This window comes from Lissotriton vulgaris, unplaced genomic scaffold, assembly GCF_964263255.1.
Source record: "Lissotriton vulgaris unplaced genomic scaffold, aLisVul1.2 SCAFFOLD_1872, whole genome shotgun sequence".
NCBI classification, from domain to species: Eukaryota; Metazoa; Chordata; class Amphibia; order Caudata; family Salamandridae; genus Lissotriton; species Lissotriton vulgaris.
The window spans coordinates 227769-252745 of record NW_028248775.1 but is presented as its reverse complement, the minus strand read 5'-3'; the positions used below and the strand labels follow the sequence as shown (position 1 = coordinate 252745).

At 46.6% G+C, this 24977-nt stretch overlaps 1 protein-coding gene across 3 annotated transcripts in view; it reads right to left on the bottom strand.

The window, feature by feature from the left end:
- LOC147663832 (uncharacterized) overlaps positions 1–22379 on the bottom strand; it is a 141628-nt gene extending 119249 nt beyond the window's left edge. For all 3 annotated transcript variants that reach the window (XM_086950172.1, XM_086950171.1, XM_086950173.1), the window contains exons 1-2: positions 22153–22379; positions 5550–5754 (exon numbers count right to left, since the gene is read on the bottom strand). In XM_086950172.1, the coding sequence (XP_086806298.1) occupies positions 5550–5754; positions 22153–22241 (294 nt within the window). In that variant the 5' untranslated portion in view covers positions 22242–22379. The remainder of the gene's footprint in view (positions 1–5549; positions 5755–22152) is intronic.
- Between the last annotated feature and the right edge of the window lie 2598 nt (positions 22380–24977).

Here is a 24977-nt window from a genome sequence, read left to right as displayed (position 1 = left end):
GAACAGTGGGTTGGAATGCTACCCAAGCATTGCCTATGGTTAGACTTATTGCAGGAATTTCTCTTGTCATCTTCAGTGTATTGGATGTATCAAGCAACAGTGCCAGCAGGTCACATCAATCATGTGAGCATATCTCTAGCTGAGTCATCTCATTCACCTTATAGCCAGTCACTCATTAGGACTAACTGCAAGGCCCAATATTATCGCTTTATGGCTGCCCGCCCCTTAGCAAAGGAAATGCATGAGTCTTGTTCTCACATGGAAAGCCAGAAATCAAGACCTAGAGATTCTGAAAAAAAGCCAATAGGAGTTTTGCAAGGTATATCAAAAGTAGGAAAAAGAAATCATTTTAAATAGCGCCCCACAACAGATATAATCGAAATTAGTAATGTAGCCCAGGCCTTGAATTCAAACCTCAACTTTTCAAGCAATGGCGCAATATGTAACTCCCAACTTCTACACTGACACAGCAGAATATCTAGACATAGGCAGTGGAGATGGTCTCCAGCACTCTGTATGGGGGTTGAGGACAGGGAAGAGAAAACTTTCAGAGAGGAACAAATTAAACTTTTCCCAATTGACCTTAAGGCCGGCTGCGTCTCAATAAATGCTGAGTATCTCCTTGGTATGTGGAATGAAGTAGTCTAGGTGTCCTACAAAGAGAAGCATGTCATCAGCCTTAGGGAAAACTGTATCCTCGTGACCGTCGTCCCAATAAAACCCTTTTATTTGGAAGTCAGTCCTTAGACATTTTGCCAGAGGCACTATGACCACGGCAAAAACCATAGGTAAGAGAGGGCATCTCTGTCGAGTCTCTCTTAATTGTGAATGAGAACAAAAGGAATCCTTTGACTCGCACCTGTGCATGAGGGAATGCATATTAAGTCTGTACGAATCGCATAAAGCAGGGGCTGATATTCATCCGCTGCAGCACCTGATGACAATGCACCAAGTCAAAGGCATTTTCAAAATCTATTAATAATAGCCAATCATCCCCACATCACTCCTTAGCATATGCCAGGATCACATGCAGGAATGTGAGAAAATATCTGATCCTTTTGGATGGCATAAAGCCATTTTGGTCACCACAACCCAAGGTACAAATCACATAAGACAAGAGTGCTGCAAAGATTTCAGCTAATATTTGAGTCTCAACATTAATTAATGGAATGGGCTGGGAGGAGGCGCACTCCTCGGCTACGTTAGATTGCTTGAGGATCACTGAGGTCGTTGCACTCTGTTACTCATATGGGAGGAAGCCATTGTCAAGAGCCTCATCCAGAGTTCTCACAAATGGGGGAGAAGCAGTGAAGAGTGGCATCTAAAGCACTCCAGGGCAATGCCATGGGGTCTTGCCAGGCAACACTGCAGTGATGGACTGTTGGATCTCTTCAGCCGCGTTTAGGTTATCCCCCTTTTCCAGAACTGATGCAAACAAAGAATAGATTCGGAGATCTGTGATGTATGGGGTTGTCTCGCTCAGGCTTGGGAGGGGCACGAACTACATATAATTGTGCATAGTAGGTCGTAAATGAGTCCACCATGCTTTCAGACGAGTGAACAACATGCCCTTTGCTATTTCAAACAGAGAGGATTATTCTGGATGACTGTTCCCTATTTGTGAGCCAAGACAGTAGTTTACCAGATTAGTCAGATGTTTCATACATCTGTACCAGCATCCTGGGCCTGGCTGCATGCACACTACCAAATAATTTTCCGTTCAACTCTATTTCATTCTAGTCTAATTGTCTCAGAGTCAGGGCCTGTTCTTCCAGCTAATTCTCTCTCCAGTGTAAGGATGTTGCTTTCTAGTATTGCCTCCAATCTTTGGGCCCGATTCACAGGACTCATCTGAGACAAAATCCTAAACGTACTACTTTTTGTATTCACAGAAGGCACTTCGTTGTAGTAAACTAACTTTACTACTACTAAATGCCTTCTGTGAATACCAAAAGTAGTAAGTTTAACCAAAAGCAGTAAGTGCCTTCTGTGAATACCAAAAGTAGTAAGCGCCTTCTGTGAATACCAAATGTAGTAAGTTTACTAACATATATGTCGTCACTCGTGCTCCGGTGAATGTTAGAGAGTGCTAGAGGAGGCGACCGAACCAGCATGAAATTTTGAATATTCTGTGATTCTATTGAGGAGCAACTCTGCAAGTTTCTTTCCTGTTAAGCACCAGGCGTTCATGTCCCATGTCCAATGTCTACTCTGATCCAGAATTCCCCGCTCACTTTAAGAGTGGTTGGAGAGGCTACATGGAAGATTCCCAGTCTGCCCGACTCTCCACACCTCCACCCAGGGGTAAAAAAATAATCCATCCAAGAATGTGAACTTTGTGAAGATGTAGAATATGTGTATTATCGATCTTTCTTACAATGACGAAACCAAAATTCTACCAACCGCGGAGCATCAGCTGACTAGGCAACGCTAGTTGAGGCCATTGGTTTGGCGGTGTCCATCCGAACGTTCATCACTGCATTAAAGTCCCATGCAAGCACAGTCGTCACAGCGGTAGTATCTGCAAGCAACTATGTGAGCATGCAAAGTGTAACATCCATTGAGGGAGCGATACAAACACTAATGAGTGTCCTTGGGTGACCACATAACAACTGTGTCATACTTACGTATCTCCTAAGGGCTTCTGGACTGATTTAACAACCGATCGGAAGATTTTCCAGAAGAAAAGTAACTTTACAGGAGCTGGTAGTGTAGCCGGCATGGTAAACTCTGACATAACCATGTCACCCCTGAAACACACATTTTGTATCTTATCGGTGAGTTTCTAACAACAGAGCCACCTCTGGTGCGGGCTGTTTGTATATAGCAGAACGGCTCCCCTTTTGATCTTATTATCGAGCCCGCAGACGTTCCAAGACATCACACAGTGCTACTTATATGTAGGCATTTGCAGTGATGTGAAGCCGTATGTAAGGATGTGAAAATAATATTGTAGCTCGTAACTACCTTCCATTTAAGACAACCAATCCTTCAAACACCAGGGTGTGGAGTGAGCGTGATTTTGGTATTAGCCTTTTATTTTGCCTCCACTGCATTTCTGAACCACTTTGATAAGATAAGGAACTTCATAACAAACCATCTATAATCCCCCAGAAATGAGCTGACACTTCAATTGCCACCAGGCCTGAAGAGCATCAGCAAATTCCAAATTCTGCCCCATTGTGCTACAAATGACACCATCCACCATATATGATCACAAACCCTCTCCAACTGGCAACTTCTCTCCTCCAAAAATAACTGAATTACTGAACATACTGGTGCAAAACAAGAACAAATAGAATGTATATAGAACACTTACATGTAGCATGTCTACAGAATACTAACACATTTAGCATGTATACAGAACACTAACACATGCAGAACACCAACAAATGAAGTGTGTCTACACAGTGCTGACCTAACTATATCAGAACAAGTCGGCTTTTACTTGACACTTGAAGGTGGTTAGAGTTAGGACGGGTAATGAATGGCAAGTCGTGGTCATCTTTGGTAAGAAATCTAAACAGCTAAAGTAGCTTCTTAACGATCAAACCCCTTCCTGTGCGTTTACCCGTTTCAGTTCCTTTACGCTGCTCAGCCCCTTCCTTTGACATAGTCTCCTTTCCCAATATTCAAGGCTGCTCTGGAAGCCCTCTTTCTTTATCCTCCCACTAACTACCCACACCTTCAAGCACATCTCACAACTACTTCGGCACCTGGTCCTTAACGCCATCCGCTCTCTCCAAATGTCTCTCTTGACTGGAATGTAATGAACGATTCTGCCGGTCTCAGTTCTCAAACACTATCCCACACGGATGCCTCTCGATGTCGTTAGTGAATTTACTCCATCACCCCATGTGCTCCTAGTCTTGCTTTGCTAAGTGCTGCTGTGAAACACTCTGGAGCTGTGGTCGGCCAGGAAGAGACAAAGAACCAGCAGAGAAGAGGAAGCAGAAGGTAGTGGAAGAATACAGAGCATCACTAGATATACTGGAGGCAACAGAGGACTGCCCCAGGAAGGGCAATCTGGTAGGCAGAGGAGTCAAGGCCACAAAGGCCTCCCTCGTGAACCCTCAAACTATGCTTTCAATGGGCAACAGATAACACAGCAACATCTGACACTGAAGAGCTGAGTCCAGCAGAATCGGATTATGTCACAGACAGCATCCACCCTCACAAGAGTCCACTGCATGAGGACACCGAGCCCAAACGCAATCTCCAGCATTACAAGCAAGGGAAGTACTTGACTAGCCTGGTTTCACCGGGCAAAACATGCCATGTTATGAACTGCATGCACAGAGAGGACACAATGGCGCTTATCGGGGTTAAAACATGCCACAACACATTAGGATAGTTTAGATATTTACTCAGTCACTGCCAGCACTTTACAAACATTTTGACCTGTCCATTAATATTAAACTGTATAATTAGTTCTACAGACTAAACATTGGGAATGTCATGGGCACTGAAGAAAAGGGGAAATCCCATGCAACGTAAAACAGTATTTTATTTACATTTCCCCCAAGTATACGAGATGGTAATAGTGCACATCACAAAGGGATTCTGTCTGCTAGGTGTTATATTCAGGGCACACAACTCCTCTGTGATTTGCAATAGCCTCACTACATATATTTGGGAAAATGTTGTTCCTAACAACGGACTTCTTCCGTCAAATGTGGTGCCTATGCAACATGAAAAATATGAAGCCAAAAGTATTGAGATCCATCTACAATGTGTGCATCTTGGAATATAACAGGTGTATAACATTTAAGAATATGTAATTTAATGTTGTCTGATAAAAAGCACATGTCAAAGGTAGCCGCAGAGCTGGCGTAGACATAAAAAAGAGGCAGCAGAGGAGTATGCATTTTGTCCAACTTTACGGACCAGGGACAAGGAGGGACCCTGCTGCAACCGCTTGGCAACAAGGTGTTTTCTGGGTCAAATGACCAAGAGAACATGAAAAGCATGAACACACAACTTTAACGGGTCAAAACGTCCATGATAGCAATAGGTGTTCCATAAGAGTGTCTTGCATACTTCACAGCAAGGACATGAGGATTTATGCCTGAAGGTACACATATATATATCACGGACACCCAACTGAGTTGTCTGTGTACTTTATGTTCAATTGTAAAAGTCATGCGTATTTAATGTTTTTTATTTTTGTTACACTAAGTCAAATATTTATTTTTGTTATTGTATATGTTTCATGACAGTCCAGTGTGTTTTCTTGTTATGTCATAATCAGTGTTGCTCCACAATATATGATTGATAATATAATGTGTTTAATTCCATTTGTGTGGCAGTTTGATTTTCTACTTATAAACCCGGTGTGTTGTACCATTCAGTTGGCAAATCCTAGTCTATTAGGAGATAAATAAGGCTCATTAAAAAGAAATCAACTGTGTTAGGAGCAGGGCTGTCAGCCACTCCAGATACAATAAACTCACTTAAAAAGCACATCTTGTCCACCAGAGTTTAGTGCTCTACCATTTTCACAGACCCCATGTTAGATCAGAAATAAAAACCTCCTTTTTCATCCTCACCTGCAGGTGTTTCGGGAAGTTGAAGATGGTGGGGACCGCCCCCTCTCGAAGGCGCACTGTCTGCCCCGTCCTGTCGAAGCACTCTTCTGTGAAGTGTGTGGAGCACAGGCTGCTGCTTTTCGTCGGCTGCCAAGGCTTGCCGTTGGGCAACAAGCGGCGAAGCGCCAAAACCCATTTTTTTCTCCTCACAGGGTCCTTTGGGAACCTACAACAAATGTCAAAACCAGAAGTGTGCTCAGTACAGGCTCAGATAACATCTAACTAAACCCACTGAGATCCCGTCCACGCTGAGGAGTCACTCAAAAGGATGTCATGTGGTGTCTGCACAAGTCCCAGAGTATGTCTGCTCACAATACTGCACTTTGCACTGTGCAGTTTAGCATGTCCTTCAAGCAGCATTTATATCCTTTATAGAAAAATGAATATACCAGTAAATATACACAACAATATTTGGATTATTTGCATTTAATTTGTATACACTTACTGTTACTTGCTATTAAACATCATGTTGCCAAGTATCAATTTGTGTCTAATAGGTTTTTTTTAAAACAACTTTGAAATGGGTGAAAGGATAACCAATACTTGATCTAGCCATTATTGTGAGTAATTTCTTCCAAATGTTGCAATTCATTATCCCAACATCCTCACCCCTCCTGTCTCAAGCATGAATGAAATGGATCAACTCAGCCAGATAATCAATCATAGTATCTGAAAAGTCGCCGAAGGGGCATTTTTTCTCGACCACTTCTACAGGTTAACTGCAGATAGAATCGGGTTGGAAAGAAAGTTCTTTCTGCATTACAGATTGCCTTTGTGTAACTCACTGCGAACAAATCTGACTTGGCTAGATTGCTTCACTTTCTGAAAATATCCACTTGGCGACAGTCTGTGCTCATACTTGTCAGGGTGCCGTGGGAGAGAGGGATACTCCTAGCTGTATTTGGTACAGAACGACCAGAACCAAAGAGTGGCAGACTTCCTCCCCCGTAGCTCAGACTTCCTTCCCCCGTAGCTCAGACTTCCTTCCCCCGTGGCTCAGACTTCCTTCCCCCGTGGCTCAGACTTCCTTCCCCCGTGGCTCAGAATTCCTCCCCCCGTGGCTCAGACTTCCTCCCCCCGTGGCTCAGACTTCCTCCCCCCGTGGCTCAGACTTCCTCCCCCCGTGGCTCAGACTTCCTCCCCCCGTGGCTCAGACTTCCTCCCCTGCAGCTCCAAGGAAATGGCAGAGGCGCTCAGAACAACCTGCAGGTCGAATTAACTTCTCAGTCGCACCCATCACAGGGACCTGAACGGTTGTAGCAGTTACTTCTCTTTCCATACGTGGAGAGGTGATGGAGGCGCAACAGAAGCGAGGCCGAATAAATCACAAAAATAATCAACAAAATGTTCTCACCGTTCTTCATAAAGAACAAGGTCAAGGCAGTGGCCTGTATCATGAGCAGCAAAGGCGTAAAGGACCTACAGATCTCTCCACTCCCTTCCTGAAAGGGCATTTACTCTTATTCAACAGGTATCAACTCGGACAATTCAGGGTTTAAATCCTCTACAGTTGAACTGACCCTGCAATACCCAGAGGCCAAAGTAACATTCTCCGAGAGACGCTACCAGACTCAGGGAGAGACGCTACCAGACTCAGGGAGAGACGCTACCAGACTCAGGGAGAGACGCTACCAGACTCAGGGAGAGACGCTACCAGACTCAGGGACTTCTCTGCTGAAGCTCACATGTTTGGCCGACACCTGCGTGGCTTCCTGAAAGAGGGGGTGACACCTCCTTTCAGAGCAGGCCAGTATTGTATCTTTCCTGGGAGTCGTTAGCACATCTTCTGAGGGGGGCAGAAAGTTGTCTCTGCGACAGGACCCCGCGTCCAACCAGTATAGGCATAGTGAACTAAAGGCAACTAAGTACAACTTTGTTAAAATTGCACACTGCAACTTGTACCATTAATTTCGACCTGAGAATCAAGTTGGGTTTAATGTAACGAGTTGCTTGATACCCTGGATGACCCACTTAGGTTGCACCATTACAGAGTCAGCACACCTGAGGGGTCATCATGTAACTCTGCACTTGCTAATTGGGCGACCAAGCTATTCCACAGTAAAATCAACAGTTGCTCATTTTTACTATCGGAGCATGTAAAATGACCTGTTCTGCCCATGGAATATGTTTCACTCTGCCTCCCTGCCTTAGGGCTCGAAAAGCCTTCCTTAGGGGTTCATTACACATATACCAGGGCGAAGTCAGACTTTGCCATCACTTTAAATGTCAGAGTGGGGCATGCAGTACAAACTGCTCTTTCAGCCCACAAATTGCGGCCTAGGAGTCTCGTTTTACTTGTGTCCCACCCAGGGTGGCACAACCAGTGTTGCAATCCTTGGGGAGCCCCCCTAACTTACATGCCCTGGATACCATTCACTAGTGACTAACAGGTAAGTGAAGTAAAAGCCAAAAGATACAAAGGCAATTACTAAATCAGGTACAGCGTCAAGTGACTCCACAGATTCCGACCAGGAGCCTCTTCTAGTGAGCGAAAGGGGGAGCATGCACCCCTCTTCCCAGCCACGTATGTCCAACTCCTCTCCGGCTAAACCATTCCCTTTTAATCCTGAACACATCATCCACCCTACACTTTCAGACTGGGTCCCCACTCAGGCAATGGTAGAGTATCTTCATAACAATTCGCTTAAGAACTTTGACAAGTAGGTCTGCAACTGATTCAGGGGTGAGTGTCCCAAGCCGGACCTGCAAGACGAAGGGGCGGACACGTCCAAAAAAGATCCCAGAATGATTACTTCCCCAAAGAAGTATGCCAGAGACCCTAAGAAAGGAATCGATCGAGCTTGGCGGGCATGCTGGGATAAAGGTTGGATAATGTGGTTCCTCTGGCAAAGATTTTAGATATGGCCTTACAAGTCAAGGAGGGAGGTCCTGACATAGACCCAGAGATCCTTGCCGGGTGCATCCAGCTTGCAATTTGCCTCTTGGGCAAAGCTAATTGCGCCATTTCGGCAGAGAGGAGAAGATCTCTCCTCAGGAGGATTGACCCGAAACTGACAGAGCTCTCGCGACTTAAGCAGGTCCTTTTGCGAAGGGTCTGTTATTCCGCTACAAATTGTTAAAGACATTGGAAAGTATGTAAACAACTTCACAGCTCTAGATAAGGCCCATCATCATCAAAGAAGATATTCTAGGCCAACCTTTTGGACAGGCCAGGCGAGGTCAGACTCTCACTAGGCCATCAGGGGTTCCAGGGCTGCCAGAGAGGATATTGTGGTCGCAGGAGTAGTGGCTGGCAAGACTCTAACAGAGGGGGATCTTTCTTACCTTCAAGACAACAATATCAGAAAAGGGGATTTGTTAGAGGCAGCTCCAGGAGCAACTTCCAACTCGGCTCTGCTACAGGTAAGTCTCATTGACAGGTCCCAGGTCATGCTGGGGGCAGAGTGGGTTTGTTCATCCACAACTAGAGGAACTTGACGCAGTACGCTTGGGGTTTCCAAAAAGTGCAAAGTTTCAAAATAGAGTTTACCTAACTCCCTTTCAGAACAATCCTCCAGCTCAGCTATCTTTTTCCCATCAAGAGGTGGAAATTATAGACGCAGAGATAGAAGAGCTGCTTCAGAAATGAGCCGGCGCTTGCTGCACTCCTCACCCCACCGGCTTTGCAACAACATTTTTTTTAGCAAAAAAGAGGTGGAGGTCACAGGTTGGGTTTGAATTTGAGGGACTTCAATGATTGGATTGTCTACAGACATTTTAAGATGGAGGCCATCAATCTTTTGAGAGACATTCTTCAAGGGGGAGACTGGATGATCTGGTTGGAGCTCAAAGATGCCAACCTCACTATTACTATTATCTCCCCTCACAGACACCTTCTTCGGTTCCAGTGGCAGACCAGGGGGTTCGAATACTTGGTCCTGACTTTTGGACCTTCATCTGCTCCTTTGTGTTTTACCAAGGTGATGAAACCAGTGATTGCTCATCTCAGGGAGAAAGGCGTGTACATGATCTTGTATCTCGTTGACATGCTGATATTGGTGCAGCCTCACAAAATATTGCTGAGTTACATTCAGATGACTGTTCACCTTTTGCAGGACCTGGGGTTTGCAATCAACAAGGCCAAATCCCTTTTTTGTCCAACCCTGTACATAGAATTTCTGGGATTATTGGTACATTCAGAGAAGTTGCAACTTTGCTTGCCAAAAGCAAGATCAGAGACATAAAGAAGGAACTGAGGGATGTTATATCCATACAGAATGTGTCACTGTGAGTGATCGCAAGATTAGTGGGTCTTCTGGCTTTATCCATCGAAACAGTATTTCCCAAACCCTTTCATTACAGGGCCTTTCAATGCCCCACACCTCAACAATTAAGAAAGGGGTAATCGTACACGGACCTGGTCCCGTTACCAGAAGTCAAGGCAGAGCTTCAATGGTAGTTAGCACACACGGAGGCCTGGAATGGCAAGGTCATGTTCGACTCACAACCAGAGGTTATAATAGAGTCAGACGCCAGCCGGTTTGGCTGGGGCATGCGCTGCGGCAGTGTCTCTACAGGCGGCAGATGGTCTCAAGCGGAGTTAAATCTCCACATGAATGTCTGGAGTTACTAGCAGGTTCCTTCACGATTCAGACTCTCTCTCCCCTAAGGAGGGTTATTGTTGCACTCTACTGAAGATAGACAGCATCTCAACAGTGCATTAAATAAACAGGTTGTGGAGTACCAGGTCCAGGCTACTGTAGGAGCTTCATTTGATGGTGATGTTGGGACAGCTGTTCCTGATGGTCTGGAGGCTTTCCGGCAACAGTGGAGCTTGCCAGGAACTTCGGTTAAAGCTGTAGAGTTCAATTAGCAAGCATGGGCATCTTCTAGCTGGAAACAATATTCGTCAGCTTGAAGATGCTGGATGGGTTGGTGCTTGAAACAGCACTTGGATCCCGTGGAAACAGATGTGACAGATACTGTGAATTTCTTGACACAAAAGCCTGAAGAAAGCCTATCTTACAGGTCAGTAAATCATTTTCGTTCAGCCATATCAGTAGGTCACATGAAGGTGAGTAATAGTTCAGTGGAGAAGCACCTGGTGATATGTAAACACCTTAATGGCATCAGTGTGACCAATCGCCCAAAGCCTAAATATTCCTCCCTTTGGGATGTCAATTTGGTTTTACGGCTATTTGAGAAATGGCTGCACAATGAACTGCTGGCCGTCAAACTGGCAATGGGGCTGTTTGATTTCCTGCAGATCAGCATCGGATGTAAAAGCTCTGGATCTTGCAGGTACAGTATTTACTCCTGAAGGGGTCTCATTTTCTATAATTATAAGAACAAAGTATTTCACCAGGAGTAATGAATATCCTGCTTTTCCTTTTAATGATCAGTTGTGTGCGGTCAAGCGTTTGGAAGTTTATGAGGATTCTATCTGGTTATTGAGAGTGGACCCACATCGAGAGTTATTGATCTCTTTGCAGAAAACCTTTAAACAGGTCTCCGATGCCACGGTAGCCAGGGGGCGTCGGAATGTGATGATGGAAGCAGGCACGGACACCCAGTTGTTTGGGGATCATTCCATCAGAGGGGCTGTGGCCTCTAAGGCCTTTGTTTTGGGATCAACTGAGCAAGATAACGTGAAAATGGCAGATTGGTCTTCAGATTCAACCTTTAAACAGTTTTACTATAATCCTATCGTTGAAGTTGCTACGGTGTGGTGAATCCACTTTGAAATAGCATAATCAGACCCTCGGGTCCTGACACAGAATGAAACGTTTTCTAGCATGCGAACCAAGAGCTTTCAATTCTTTTAAAGACACAGAGGAGTGGATTATCCCACCCGATATTTGTATACAATATGGTATGAATTATTTGCAGTCAGTGTTTTTATTGTCAACTCATTATAATGTTTACACCGTGCATTGTTTTGAGAATTTAATAATTATGAAATAGTAATGTTAACGTACACCCTACCTTGTCCTGATGGGATTGAAGATATTACAGGTCTTTGTTTTATTACAAGTTCTGATCAGAAAAAGGAGTGAAGGTGAGATTGTTCACAATTTCAGAGAAATTATTTTTCATGATGTCTGCTTCGTCGCGTTGGTGCCAGAGATACATGTGGAAGCTGGCCTTACAGAAGGTTATTGTTTATGGACTGATGGTTCACAAAGAAAGAGGCAGGCGAGATGGTGCTCACCGTATTTCCAAGGACTGCTCGATCATGATTGGTGGAGATACAGTGTGGAGCTACATGGGAAATGTAGTTTTGATGTTAAAATAATGTTTATTGGCCGCTGTATTTTTGCAGTAAAAGAAAGAGAAGCATAATCCTCACCTACGTGTCCTTAATAGAATTGAAAATTCTTGACGCGTATGCTAGCGCATTTTTCACTCCCCGTGCTCAGCAGCATTAACACTGTATTCCAACGGGCAACTAGAGTGCTAACATTCCAAATTTATGGCAAAAGTGTGGCACACCTGAAGCCATCCTGATGGAATCAAAACTGTAAAACCTAAACCTTTCCATTAGTAATGAACAAAACGAGAGGAGTCTTTTTGCCATAGAACTTATGAGGAGTGCTACAGAAAGCTAAATTGAAGGCACATTTTCTCAGAGTTCTTAATTATTTTCCTCATTCATTTCAGTAAACATTCAGCATGCAGAAATGTACTCTAAACGCCAGCAGTAGCGTGTCGGCTAACTTCCTAGTGATCAACTACAGCTTTTCCTCAAAGTTCTAATGAGTAACTAGAGTGCTAATATTCTAAATGTATCACACAAAGGCACACCTGAGAGTCACCTTGTTGGAATCAAAGCTGTAAAACTGAAAACATTCCCTACCTTACAGACGATACTGCAGAAAATGAAGAAGTTAGAGTTTCTTTTTGGTCATGGAAATTACAGTTAGTGCTCCGGAAAGCCTGTTCCCCACCTGTTTACTCAGCCTGCACATCTTCTCAGTTTTCTTAACAGATCCTTTATTTTACGATAGTAATATTTTGATACTCAAATATATATACACATTCACTGAAAAAGCAAAGCAAAAGTGACCTTATAGTTAGAAGTTCAAATAAGGTAAAAACTAAAGGTTAAAAAACAAAATACCATTGCCATTCACCAGTTATAGTTTTCTGAGCTAACTGTAACTTGTGCCCCCGCCAAGCACTGCATCTAAACTTACCTATCGCATCACTCGTGGTAAGTGGCGTCTTTGATGATATTACTGGAGACATCAGTGATAGCAAAATATTCATTGACAGCATAGAGTTGATGAGTGTACGTGTGGGTCAATAGCATGGAAATAGTGCAAGCCCTGGAGACACGTGTAATTGAGCATTTGAGAGCTATATGAGGCACCGTTTACAAATCACTTAAGTTTGGGGTGAAGTACTCCAGGTTAAACACAGTCAAAGTTGAGCACATCTGATGTGGGTTGCAGATGTATGTTTGAAAGTAGGTTGTGGAAGAAAGCAAAAGCCTGCACTAAAAAATCTTTAAAAGGCCAAAGCTGCTGTTGACAATACATTAACTTTCAGTAGCTATGTAGCAGGTTTCGAGAAATCTACTCACTGTGGCAAGTCAGCTTTTATTAGAAAAGCTATTTTCAAGGACAAATTGCCAGTTCTAGCGAAAGAGCTCGAGCTAGCAAAGAACAGGTGTTCTGTTCATTCAGGCAGTGAATGAGCAATTACAAGGCCTTTAAATCTGGTTTTATCTTGTCACATTTGCTGTGTGTTCAAAGATAGAGGCCAAATGTCAGCTTATTACTTCTTGAAAATTGCTGCTTGTTTTATCCTGGAGATTTATTTCGCTAACTGCAAAGTTAGAGGATATTGTAAAGAGAACTGTCTGACAATTGTGCTTGGGTACAAGGAGTGTAAAATGAAAGGCTATAGAATTTCAGGATTTTTTCTAAACAACATTTAAATATCTTGTATATGGGCTGTACAGATATATTTCAGTAGTAAGCAAAGCACAAGCCGCCATCTCAACCCAATCAGACAACCCATCTGACCCCAAAACCCAACATAACCACAACACCTCCGTAAGCCAACCACCCCCCACACAAGAGGTCCCTCTCGACCGCCTCACCCGCATTGAAAACCAAATCAACACTATAATTCTAGGCCTGAATCTCATCCTCACCTCCCTCGCAACTCCCCATAACACCCACCCAAAAGCCCAACCCGCACCCCCCGACACGCACGCCCCCCCAAGATCAACCACCTCATCACCCCACACGGACTCACACCCCCTCCCACCTTCCCAGGCCAGGAGACCTAGCAGAGCGGCGAAAGACATGACCACGGACGAGGCGCTCGAACTAGCCGCCTCTTACACTACATACACCTCCTTCCCCAGCCAGTCCTCCATACAGGTAGTCACTGGTCTCAGAAACGAGCACCCCCCTCACAAACCCCCGAGACCCCCGGCAACCCTCATCACCATCCCCACCGAACCTAAGGAAAAAGAAGCTCCCCAGACCAACTGCATGCTCATAAACTGCAGATCCGCCACCAAAAAGTCGACGGAGCTAGCGGAGACCATCCTCAACTACAACATAGACGTAGCATTCATCACTGAGACCTGGCTAGATGACTCCTCCCCACCTATCCTAGACATGCTTGTCCCCCCAGGTTACACCATTGTCAATAAAGATAGGAAGGGCCATAAAAAAGGCGGAGGTGTGGCAGTTATCCACAAAAACAACCTCGCAGTGCTCGAATGTGACACCTTTGGCTACAACTCCTTCGAATGCCTCACTACCAACATCAAAACCAAGGACAACAACTCACTCCAATGCCACCTAATATACCACCCCCCAGGCAACAACACTATATTCACAGAACAACTTTCAAACCTAATTGCCAACTGCTCCCTCAAAGAGTCCAACAACATCATTCTAGGGGATCTCAATCTGCACTGGAACAACGAGAACAATACCACAATAAAATCCCTAAACGAACTTCTCCAAGTAAACAACCTATACCAACACTGCGCAAAAGAGACCCACAACAAAGGGGGAACTCTAGAAGCCATCATCGCCAGGAACAATGCAATCTCCATTGAGCACATCCTCCCGGTAGACTGGTCCGACCACCATCTAATCCTATTCCACCTCACGCAACAGATCCAACCCCATACCACAAAAGCAGCCCCCTGTTCATGGTCCAGGAATCTATCACAAATTAACTCAATGGAACTAGAAGAAAGAATAGCCTCCTCCCTGTCAATCCCCACAGAAGGTCTCTCAACTACAGAACTCATCTCACACTACAACACCACCACATCCGCCATACTAGACCAACTGGCTCCCCTAAAACGAAAAAAAAGCAGGAACATCCCATCGAGAACATGGTTCAACAAGGACATCAACGAGGAAAGGAGACTCCTCAGAGCCACAGAACGACATTGGAGAAAGAACCCCTCCTCTAACAGTCTGGAGGAACTCAGAGCAATGAGAAAAAGGTACAAGAACCACATCAACAACGAAAAAACTAACTTCTTCTGCAATGCACTAGAAAAGGCAAAGAACAGGCCAAGAGAACTCTTTGATATCATCAAAAAACTAACCTCCAAGACATCCACGGCCCTTGCGCAACCCTCCAAAGCCCTATGTGACAACTTCGTCTCCTTCTTCAACGAAAAAATAACCAAGATCGAACTATCCCTAGACATCAACCCGACTCCGATCATCAACATCAACCTAACCACAACACTCACCACCTTTGAAGCTTCAACCTCCATCACCTGGCCCGCTTTCGACCACGTCCACGAAGCCGAGATCCTCAATCTAATAGCATCCTCCAAACCCTCCTCCCACAACCTTGATCCCATCCCCGCCCAAATGGCCAAAGACCTCAAACTCACCCTTGCTCCTATCTGGTGCAAAATCATCAACAGCTCCCTAAAAACAGGCACCATCCCGGACTGCCTCAAAGTGGGCCAGGTCACCCCCCTCCTGAAGAAACCAGGTCTCGACTCCAACGACCCTAACAACTTCAGACCAGTCTCAAGTCTACCCTTCCTAGCCAAAATCCTAGAAAAATGCGTGCTTCGTCAACTCAACAACCAGCTTGACAATATCAACCTTCTTGACCAAAACCAATCAGGCTTCAGAAAAGGCTACAGCACCGAAACCGCAATCCTGAACATAGTTGACGACATACGCAACTCCCTTGACTCGGATCAGTGCTGCCTACTCATCCTCCTAGACCTGTCAGCGGCATTCGACATGGTTGACCACAAGCTCCTCATCAAGGCCCTCAAAGAGCGAGTAGGGGCGGCTGACATGGTCCTGAAATGGTTTGACTCCTTCTTCCAGAACCGCTCCCAAAGAGTAAAAATAAAAGCGTTCTCATCTGATCCTCTCCCTGTGTCCAGAGGGGTCCCACAAGGATCCGTTCTCTCCCCTCAACTTTTCAACATATACATGGTCCCCCTCACCACCATACTGAAGAAAGCCAACATGCCTTTCCACCTCTACGCAGACGACACACAGATCTACATAGAAATAACGTCCCACAATGACATCCAAAGACTCAATAACACTCTAAAAGAAATCCAAGTCTGGCTAGGGATGAATCACCTCAAACTCAATCAAGGAAAAACAGAGATCCTCCTCATCTCTAACAAAGACAACAACCCACAAATAATGGAATGGCTGAAAGACATTGACGCCCTCAGTGGAAATCTCACCTTGACCAGCTCAGTAAAATCCCTGGGAATCACCCTAGATCACAAACTAACCATGTCAAATCACATCAAGAACTCCGCGAAAAGCGCCTTCCTCAACCTGAAGCTCCTCAATAAAATCAAACCTCACATCCCACAAAAAGACCTCATACAAGCCACCCAAGCTTTGGTCCTGTCCAGACTGGACTATGGAATCGCAACCCTAACCGGCACAGCCATATCCCACCAAGCGCCACTAAAAACAACCCTCAATGCAGCAGCCAGAATGGTCTCAGGTGTAAGGAAATTCGACCACATATCCCCCGCACTCAACGACCTGAAATGGCTCCCAGTGGAAATGCGCGCAAACTTCAGAACAGCCTGTCTCACACACAAAGCCCTACACACAGGGAAACCGGAATATCTAGCCTCCAAACTCAAGAAAGCTGGTCAATCCAGAAATCTCAGAAGTTCTAACTCCCTACTACTCATCCCCTTGAAAACCCGGAAACAAAGAACCGCCAGCCGCTCTTTTGCTGGCAACGCCCCGAAAATTTGGAACTGCATCCCAGTGGACATCAGAACTACCCCGTCCTTTACTGAATTCAAGAACCGCCTAAAAATCCTCTACCTCAATCGTGCATTCCCGAACTCTACCTCAATAGCGCAATCGAGAACCTTAACTACCACATAAACACTACCTCAACAACGCGACAGGAACGTTGAATACCTCATAAACACTACCTCAATCCCGCCCCTCAGGCGGCTGTTAAGTTGCTGAACTTGTATGATGTCTGTCGATTTTTCACTGTACTATTTCGCACTCTTTTCTCCCAATCAAATTGTGAAGCGCTCCGATACCCTTGGGTCTGGCCAGCGCTATAGAAAACTCCAAAAATAAATAAATAAATAAATAAATACTTGGTGGTGTCCAAATGATAAATACTTGCTAAAACCCTGATTTCAACACATTGTTTCTATAGTTTTATCAGTAAAACTCATGTTGTTGAGAAAGTTTGTAGCCATTTCAAAAGAAAAGGTGCTTTCTTGTAAATGCCAGTGTGCTACCACAACATGCTTTAGCAATACATGTATTAAAAGGAAGAGTTCTTGAACATGAACCGAGAAACAACCCTGCACCAGCCCTAAAGACAATGCTACTAGTGAACTAAGAAACAATTCTGGGTTCATTTGTCCCATATGTGGAGTACTTTCTGCAGAAAATAAATTGTATATTAAATCAACTAAATGTATTTGTACAGCAAATGTGCTAAAGGCACATATTTGAAGGTGCTTCCATATGTGGTAATGAAGAAAACGGTGACTCAGTGAAATAAAATATTTTACTAGAATCCCACAAATTTAGACCAGTTTATGGGTCAAGCGCATTATAGTTAGGTTGAGTAGATTATTAAAGTCACTAGACATGTAGGTCTGGTAACATTTTATGGCTTTAGGCCAATGCAGGAATGTGTCCGAATTAAATAGTAGTAATATAGTCCTACTGACAAATTCTATAAGCTGTACGCGTTTATTTACAGAACTTCACTAAAGATTTTGAGTCACTGCAGATCATTGTACAAGGGAGAATGAAGAGTGTGACATTTGATGTGGATGGTTTCATAATTGGGGTGAGCATAACTTTAAGGTTGTATGCCATAATGGCCATCTCAGGAATGTGTGTAGTGTCCATAGGGCCTGAGAGATGGTGTCTTTACAGTGGCAGATGTGTACCCGTCAAACTCTTGACTTGAAATTGAAGCACGTGCAGTCTCACTCATTAAGGTGAATCAGAAAATTGTCACCTGGTTAAGAGTGTTGAATTACTTCCAGTCCACAAACCGTACTGAGCAGTGTCAAAGTGCGTGTATTATGTCATCAGTGATATCATGAATTATGTTATTTGAGATGTCATTTAACGTCTGATGTAACAGGAGAGGTCAAAAGCAGTGCATTGCAAGGGTAAACGTTGTAGTCAGCTCAGTCAATTAGAACTGGTCAATGTCAGAGGTTTTTAAATGATAGTTTTTACCTTACTTTAAAACATAACTATAACACTGCTTTAATCTTTGTTGTTTTTCAGTAATATATAGATGAACTCCACACACTATTCAAGTCATCTGCGACATTTCTACAAGCCAGCTGAAGCTGTGAACACTTGTAGCAGCAGGTGCACACACATTAGGGGCAGAACAGTTCAAGTAAATCACATATCGAGAACTGGTCCATTTCAAATGCAGCACTGGTGGGCCCGGTTGGTCACCCGTCAAGCTCCTGCAGCAATGCAGCTCTGGCGGGCCAGTGTGGTCGACCGTCAGGCGGCAGTGCCTGCAGAAATGCAGGTCTGGTGGGCCAGAACAGACCCCCATCAGGTGGCAGTGCCTGTAGCAATGCAACTCTGGCGGGATAGTGCGGCCGCCCGCCAAGCAGCAGCCCTGTAGCAATGCAGTGCTGGCGGGCCAGGGCAGTCGCCCGTCAGGCAGAAGCGCCTGTAGAAATGCAACGCTGGCAGGACAGCGCCTATAGCAATGCAGCTCTGGCGGGCCAGGGCGGCAGCACCTGCAGCAATGCAGCTCTGGCGGGCCAAGGCGGCAGCACCTGCAGTAATGCAGCTCTGGCGGGCTAGGGTGGTTGTCCATCAGGTGGCAGCGCCTGCAGCAATACAGCTCTGGCGGGCCAGGGCAGTCGCCCGTCAGGCGGCAGAGCCTGCAGCAATGCAGCTCTGGCAGGCCAAGGCAGCAGCACATGCAGCAATGCAGCTCTGGCGGACTACGGTGGTCGCCCATGAGGTGGCAGCGCCTGCAGCAATGCAGCTCTGGCAGGCCAGGGCAGTCGACCGTCAAGAGGCAGCGCCTGCAGCAATGCAGCTCTGGTGGGCCAGTGCGGTTGCCCATCAAGCAGCAGCGACAGCAGCAATGTAGCTCTGGCGGGCCAGTGCGATCGCCTATCAGGCGGCAGTGCCTGCAGCAATGCAGCTCTGGCGGGCCAGGGCAGTCGCCGGTCAGGCGGCAGCACCTGCAGCTCTGGTGGGAAGGGGCGGACCCCCATCAGATGGCAGCGCCTGCAGCAATGCAGCTCTGGTGGGCAAGGGTGGACGCCCATTAGGTGGCAGGGCCTGCAGCAATGCAGCTCTGCCAGGACAGGGTGGTCGCCCGTCAGGCGGCAGTGCCTGCAGCAATGCAGCTCTGGGGGGACAGGGCGGCAGCGCCTGCAGCAATGCAGCTCTGGGGGGACAAGGCGGCAGCACCTGCAGCAATGTAGCTCTGGCGGGTTAAAATGTTCGCCCATCAGGTGGCAGAACCTGCAGCAAGGCAGCTCTGGCGGGCCAGGGCGGTCGCTCATCGGGCAGCAGCACCTGCAGCAAGGCAGCTCCGGTGCGCCAGGATGGTCGCCGGTCAGGCTGCATCGCCTGCAGCAATGTAGCGGTGGTGTGCCAGTGTGGTCGCCCATCAGTCGGCAGCTCCGGCAGCAATGCAGCTCCAGCCCAGGAAGTTACAACTCACTCACTGTGAGGAGCCCGAGAGAGGAGCTCTGTGGCTGAGGATCGCCCTATGAGCGTAAATCCTTGTTTAGCCTTCGGTCACACGTAACAGAACCGGAGCATTTCATGAGCGGTAGATGACCACTGTTGGGAACACCACCTGGACGGTGAACGGCGCAGCGGACCCGAAACATTTGCTAATCAATCACCTGACCACCGCTGGGAAACGCACCTGGCCTTGGAGCAATGGAGGAGGTGCGGGACAGGGAGGCGCTCCGACTGAGGGCAGGCGACTTTCACCCCGCCCGAAGGCATCTGAGGTGAAGACGTGCGGAGTTGGGTGAGTCTGAGCAGCGCATGAGAGAACGACCCGACTGAGAGGGGGACTGCTCCCCCAGCAACTCCCTATCTCCAACCTCCCGTTCCTTGCAAAAACATTGGAGAAATGCGTTCTCCACCAACTCAAGAAACACACTGATGAGTTCAACCTCCTCAACACCTTTGAATCAGGATTCAGGAAAGGCTGTAGCACTGACACAGCTATGCTCAACATCTCTGACAATATTCACAGGGCTTTAGATGAAGGTGATGCCTGCCTACTCATCCTTATTGACCTATCTGCGTCATTCGACACAGTAAATCATCCAGCTCTTCTGGAGACCTTGAGGAAGTGCTCTAGCATTATTGGCACAGTACTAAAATGTTTCACCTCCTTCCTTCAGCAGCGCTCGCAACAAATTAAAATCAACTCCTGTCTCTCGAAGTCATCAAAAGTCTCACTTGGGGTCTCGCAAGGCTCGATCCTCTCCCCGACCCTCTTCAATCTCTTCGTGGAGCCTCTCACAATCAACTTGAAAAAAGCAGGAGTGAATTACCATCTTTACGCAGATGACACCCAAATCTATTACAAAATCAAATCACCCAGCGAAATCCGACACCTCAATGTCACTCTAACCGAGATCCAAACTTGGTTCAACACGAACCACTTAAAGCTCAACCCAGATAAAACGTAACTGATCCTATTCTTTCCAAAAAGTAACCTCCGTCCAATCCAAGAGTGGCTCTAGAATCTGGTTGCCCTAAACTGCCCCCTCGTCCTTTCCGACTCTCTGGGCATTACCCTTGACAAGAACTTATCTATGGAGGCCCACATCAAAAACTCTGCAATGGTGCGCTTTTCTCACTAAAACACCTCAAGAAATTGAAACATTTTATTCCCCCATGATGACCAAGACAGTAGTCCTATCCCTAGTTCTCTCTAAAATCGACTACGGGAACGCCATCCTTACAGGGACTACTAAAGCTCACCTAGCCCCTCTAAGGGCAGTGCTGCACATGTCTGCTCGACTCCTTTCTGGAGTGAAAAGATTTGAACACATCACTCCTGCTCTGAACTCCCTCAACTGGTTTCCCATGGAAGGAAAGTGTATTTACAAGCTGGCCTGCATCACACACAAAACCCTTCACTCTCCGGCCCCCAACTACCTGAACAACAAACTGGTAAAAGCAGGAAAATCCAGAACTCTAAGAAGCTCCAACTCACTTCTTCTTATTCCTCCGAAAGTGAAAAAGAAAACCCCCCAATACCGATCGTTTTCTGGCAACGCGCCCAGGATATGGAACGCTCTCCCTGGAGTCCTCAGATGCAACCCCTCCTTCTCCTGTCTCAAAAGGGACCTGAAACTCCATCTCCTAAACAAATACTATCAGGACCAACGTCAACTAACCTAGACCTCAATACTCCGAGTTGACTCCTCTCTCTCTTGACATTCAAGGATAGATGGTGAGCGGACTGTGTTGGCCACCTTTGTTTGTTTTCTCTCCCTCCCCGGCACTGTTTACTTATTTTTCATGTATTTTTATCTCGGTTTTGCTTCCATACCACCTTCCTACTATGCAATGCAATTTTCTTCTGTCTTTCCTGTGTGCATGTAAAGCGCCCTGATACCCACGGGTCAAGCTAGCGCTACATAAAACTTTAAAAATATTTAAAAATAAAACTCCTCACCTAGCTGCTTCTCCTCACCAGGCTGGGGAGGGTCATGAAGAGGCTCACTCTAGGTTCAGAGTCAGAATAAGGTGCATTCTTAGTGAATGCTTTATGCAAATATAGTAGATCGCATTACTACAATCAGGGAATTATGCATTATGTAAATGAGATGTAATTGAATAAATAACAGCAATGAGGTGAATACATGAAGTGAATGCCAGCCAGCTCTTGGCAGAAGGCGTCCCTGAGCCTGTGTGCAGGTGAGGGAGGGGGGGGGCACTCCAGGAGGGCTCTGTGTCCTGCTCATCACCTGCACAGTGTCTGCACTGGACTATGCAAATGACCCTGCATAAATTATGCAAATGAGGCGGCGCGCAGCCGCGAGGAGGGCGGGCCCGCCCGGGTCTGCACCGCCGCCCGCCGTCCGGCCCTCCCTCCGCCCAGGCCCGGCCCCCGCACTCACTTGTGGAAGGTGATGGGCCGCCCCAGGCTGTCCACCGACGAGAAGCGGTGGTAGGTGGAGCACTTGAGCGCCACGCAGTACCGAGGCATGCCGGGCCGGTACCGGGAGCCCCCGGCGCCGCCGCCGGTGCTGCACACACCTAAGATGGCCGATGGAAGGGCGGACGATTCGCGGCCGGTGTAGCTCTCAGGCTGAGGCGGCTGCGACGCTGCCTACACCCAAGATGGCGGCGGGAAGGGTCGCGGCTGCGCAGCGCCGCGGACTCTATGGTTCTACTACATACACTCAAGATGGCCGACAGGAAGGGTCTCCGCTGAGGGAGCGTCTCGGGCTCTATGGGTCTGTTAAATACACTCAATATGGCCGACAGGAAGGGTCGCTCCTGTGCAGCGCAGCACGTCTCAGACTCTATGGTTTTATTACATACACCCAAGATGGCGGGCGTGAAAGGTCAAAGTCACGTACCGTGGCTTAGAATCGATGGTTCTGATAAATACATTCAAGATGGCGGACGTCGAGTCTGTATGGAGCGCGTCTCAGACTCTATGGTTCCTCTGTTACATACACCCAAGATGGCGGCGGAAGGGCAGTTCATAATTTGTTAAAAGTGGATAAAGAGGTGCAGGTTCTCGCCAGGAGGCCCCTGCAGCACCACCAATGACAGTCATAACTGACAAGTTTTCAGTTTGCTTATGTGTGACATTCTCATATGTTTGGTGTATTTATTTTTATTTTTCTCCTGGGCTTAGGCATACATGCCAACATTTTAGGACAGGGACAGGGACATGGGAGATGGGAGATTTAAAATACAAAATCGGGAGAATGAAAATTCCCCATTGACTTCTATTGTTGAAAAGGCAATTTCAGGCGGGAGACGCTAAAATAAAGCCATTTTTGGCTTGAAAAATCGTCCTGAATCTGGTCTATTGGCACGTATGTTTAGGCAAAACACGAGGGTCAAACCCGCTCGTCGCCAATGTGGTGTCTTGGGCTTTAAACCCACATACTTTCACGATAAGTGAGACATTCACACACTTAGGTATGCATAGCTACCAAGGTTTCAGATTGCTTATATGTGACATTTTCATAAATTCAGTGTAATTATGAGTGACATTCAACGACTGTGAGTGACACTTTCTCACGAGCATAATCAAGCAATGATGACAAGGAAAACTTATAAACATCAAAAATTACACCCATTGGAGCAACGAGAAACTCTAAGAAGATTTTTAAACTGTTGTAAAGCACCAGATATGGAAGGGCACTAATGGGAGTTTGTGCGGGCTCTCCAATTGGGCCCTCAATTAGTTAATGCACTTAACCAGAGCAAGCCTGCCAAGTATCACGCGTCAGGTGTGACACTAACGCATTTCAGTGTGGTGTTCCGAATCACCGCACTGGAATGCGTTGTCACGCATTTAATGCCACTCTGATACCCAGGCTAAGCAGGGTGCAAATGCGCGGCACCTGTGAGCCAGCCCTGCTGCTCCCCGCAGACTTGCTGCCAGCAGGTGGGCTCAGTGACTTAATAGTTAAAGATCTTGTCTGCACTCCGCTCCGGAGTGGGTGAGAGTGGTCAGTGCTACAATCTTACAAATCTGCCCGGCAGTCCGCCTTGGCTAGCTGCCTATTTCCTGCCGTCCCCGGCGCAGCGCAGCACCACATGCACCACTGAGACTGACACTGTCAATTACCAACGCTAGGGGCTGCCCTCAGGAGTTGTTGCTACTGGCTGTGGCACGCCATGGGGTGACCGTAGTGCCTCGGGTCACTGGAGGAAGAGGAAGTGAGGTAAGGTCACTCAGAAGCGGCGGGGGACTCAATCTGAAAGAGTTGAGTCCGTGCGCTGCTGACTGTCTGTGCAATAAAATCCCCAGCGTTCCGGACCGGCAGGACTGATTATTAGTCACTCACCGACAGGACACTCATGTCCAACGCGCATCAGTGATCACGGGCATCGACATCGTGGTGATCGCGGGCGGCGGAGCAAAGTGTGTGCGGCCGGGCGGGGGACGAGTCAGTGAGTCAGTCTGGATTGGAACTAGACTGTTGAGTAAGTAAGAGTTACTTTGGCCAACACTCTGTGCGCCAGGCAGAGCCATGACTGACTTTAGTGTACACAGTTAGGGGCAGATTTACAATAACTGGCGCATCCCTGCATATCAGCAGGTCTGCGCCAGTTATTGTGCGCCAGGCCTCTGCCAACATAGATGCGCCGCATTTACAATGCGGCGCACCATGGGGCAAAAACGGCACAGATGCGTGACGCATCTGCTGCCGTAAAGGTGACGCATTGCTGGAGTTGCGTCGCAAGCGTGACGCAGCTCCAGCAATGCTCTGGAGGACCCTATTCTTAAAATGCTGCATCAATCTTTTCTGGCTGGTAATCCACCTTGCTAAAAATAGAATTATATAGTGGCAGTTCCCTGTTCAACGTTGAGTCACTTTTAAGACAGCGCTCTAATAGTTGACTATACCGTTTTCCCCACATTCCTTGTCTCCACGGGTACTTTTTAAGCAACTACATGACTTCCCTGACTTGTAGTAACTACTGATTGGTAGCATATCATTAGAAGCACCATTCAGTGTAGATATTACACAACACCTTCCCTGATTTTACACCCTTTTCGGTCCTGAAGAATAGCCACGGTATATTTTTAACCAACAGGGCAAGAAACATGTTGACCCAGGGAATAGAGCAGTATAGCAACGGATCACCTTGCCACAGGGAACTGCCACTCTATAATTCTATTTTTAGCAAGGTGGATTACCAGCAGAATAACTATTTGTACTTGGAATATCCAACCTTTTTTAACCATCCACGC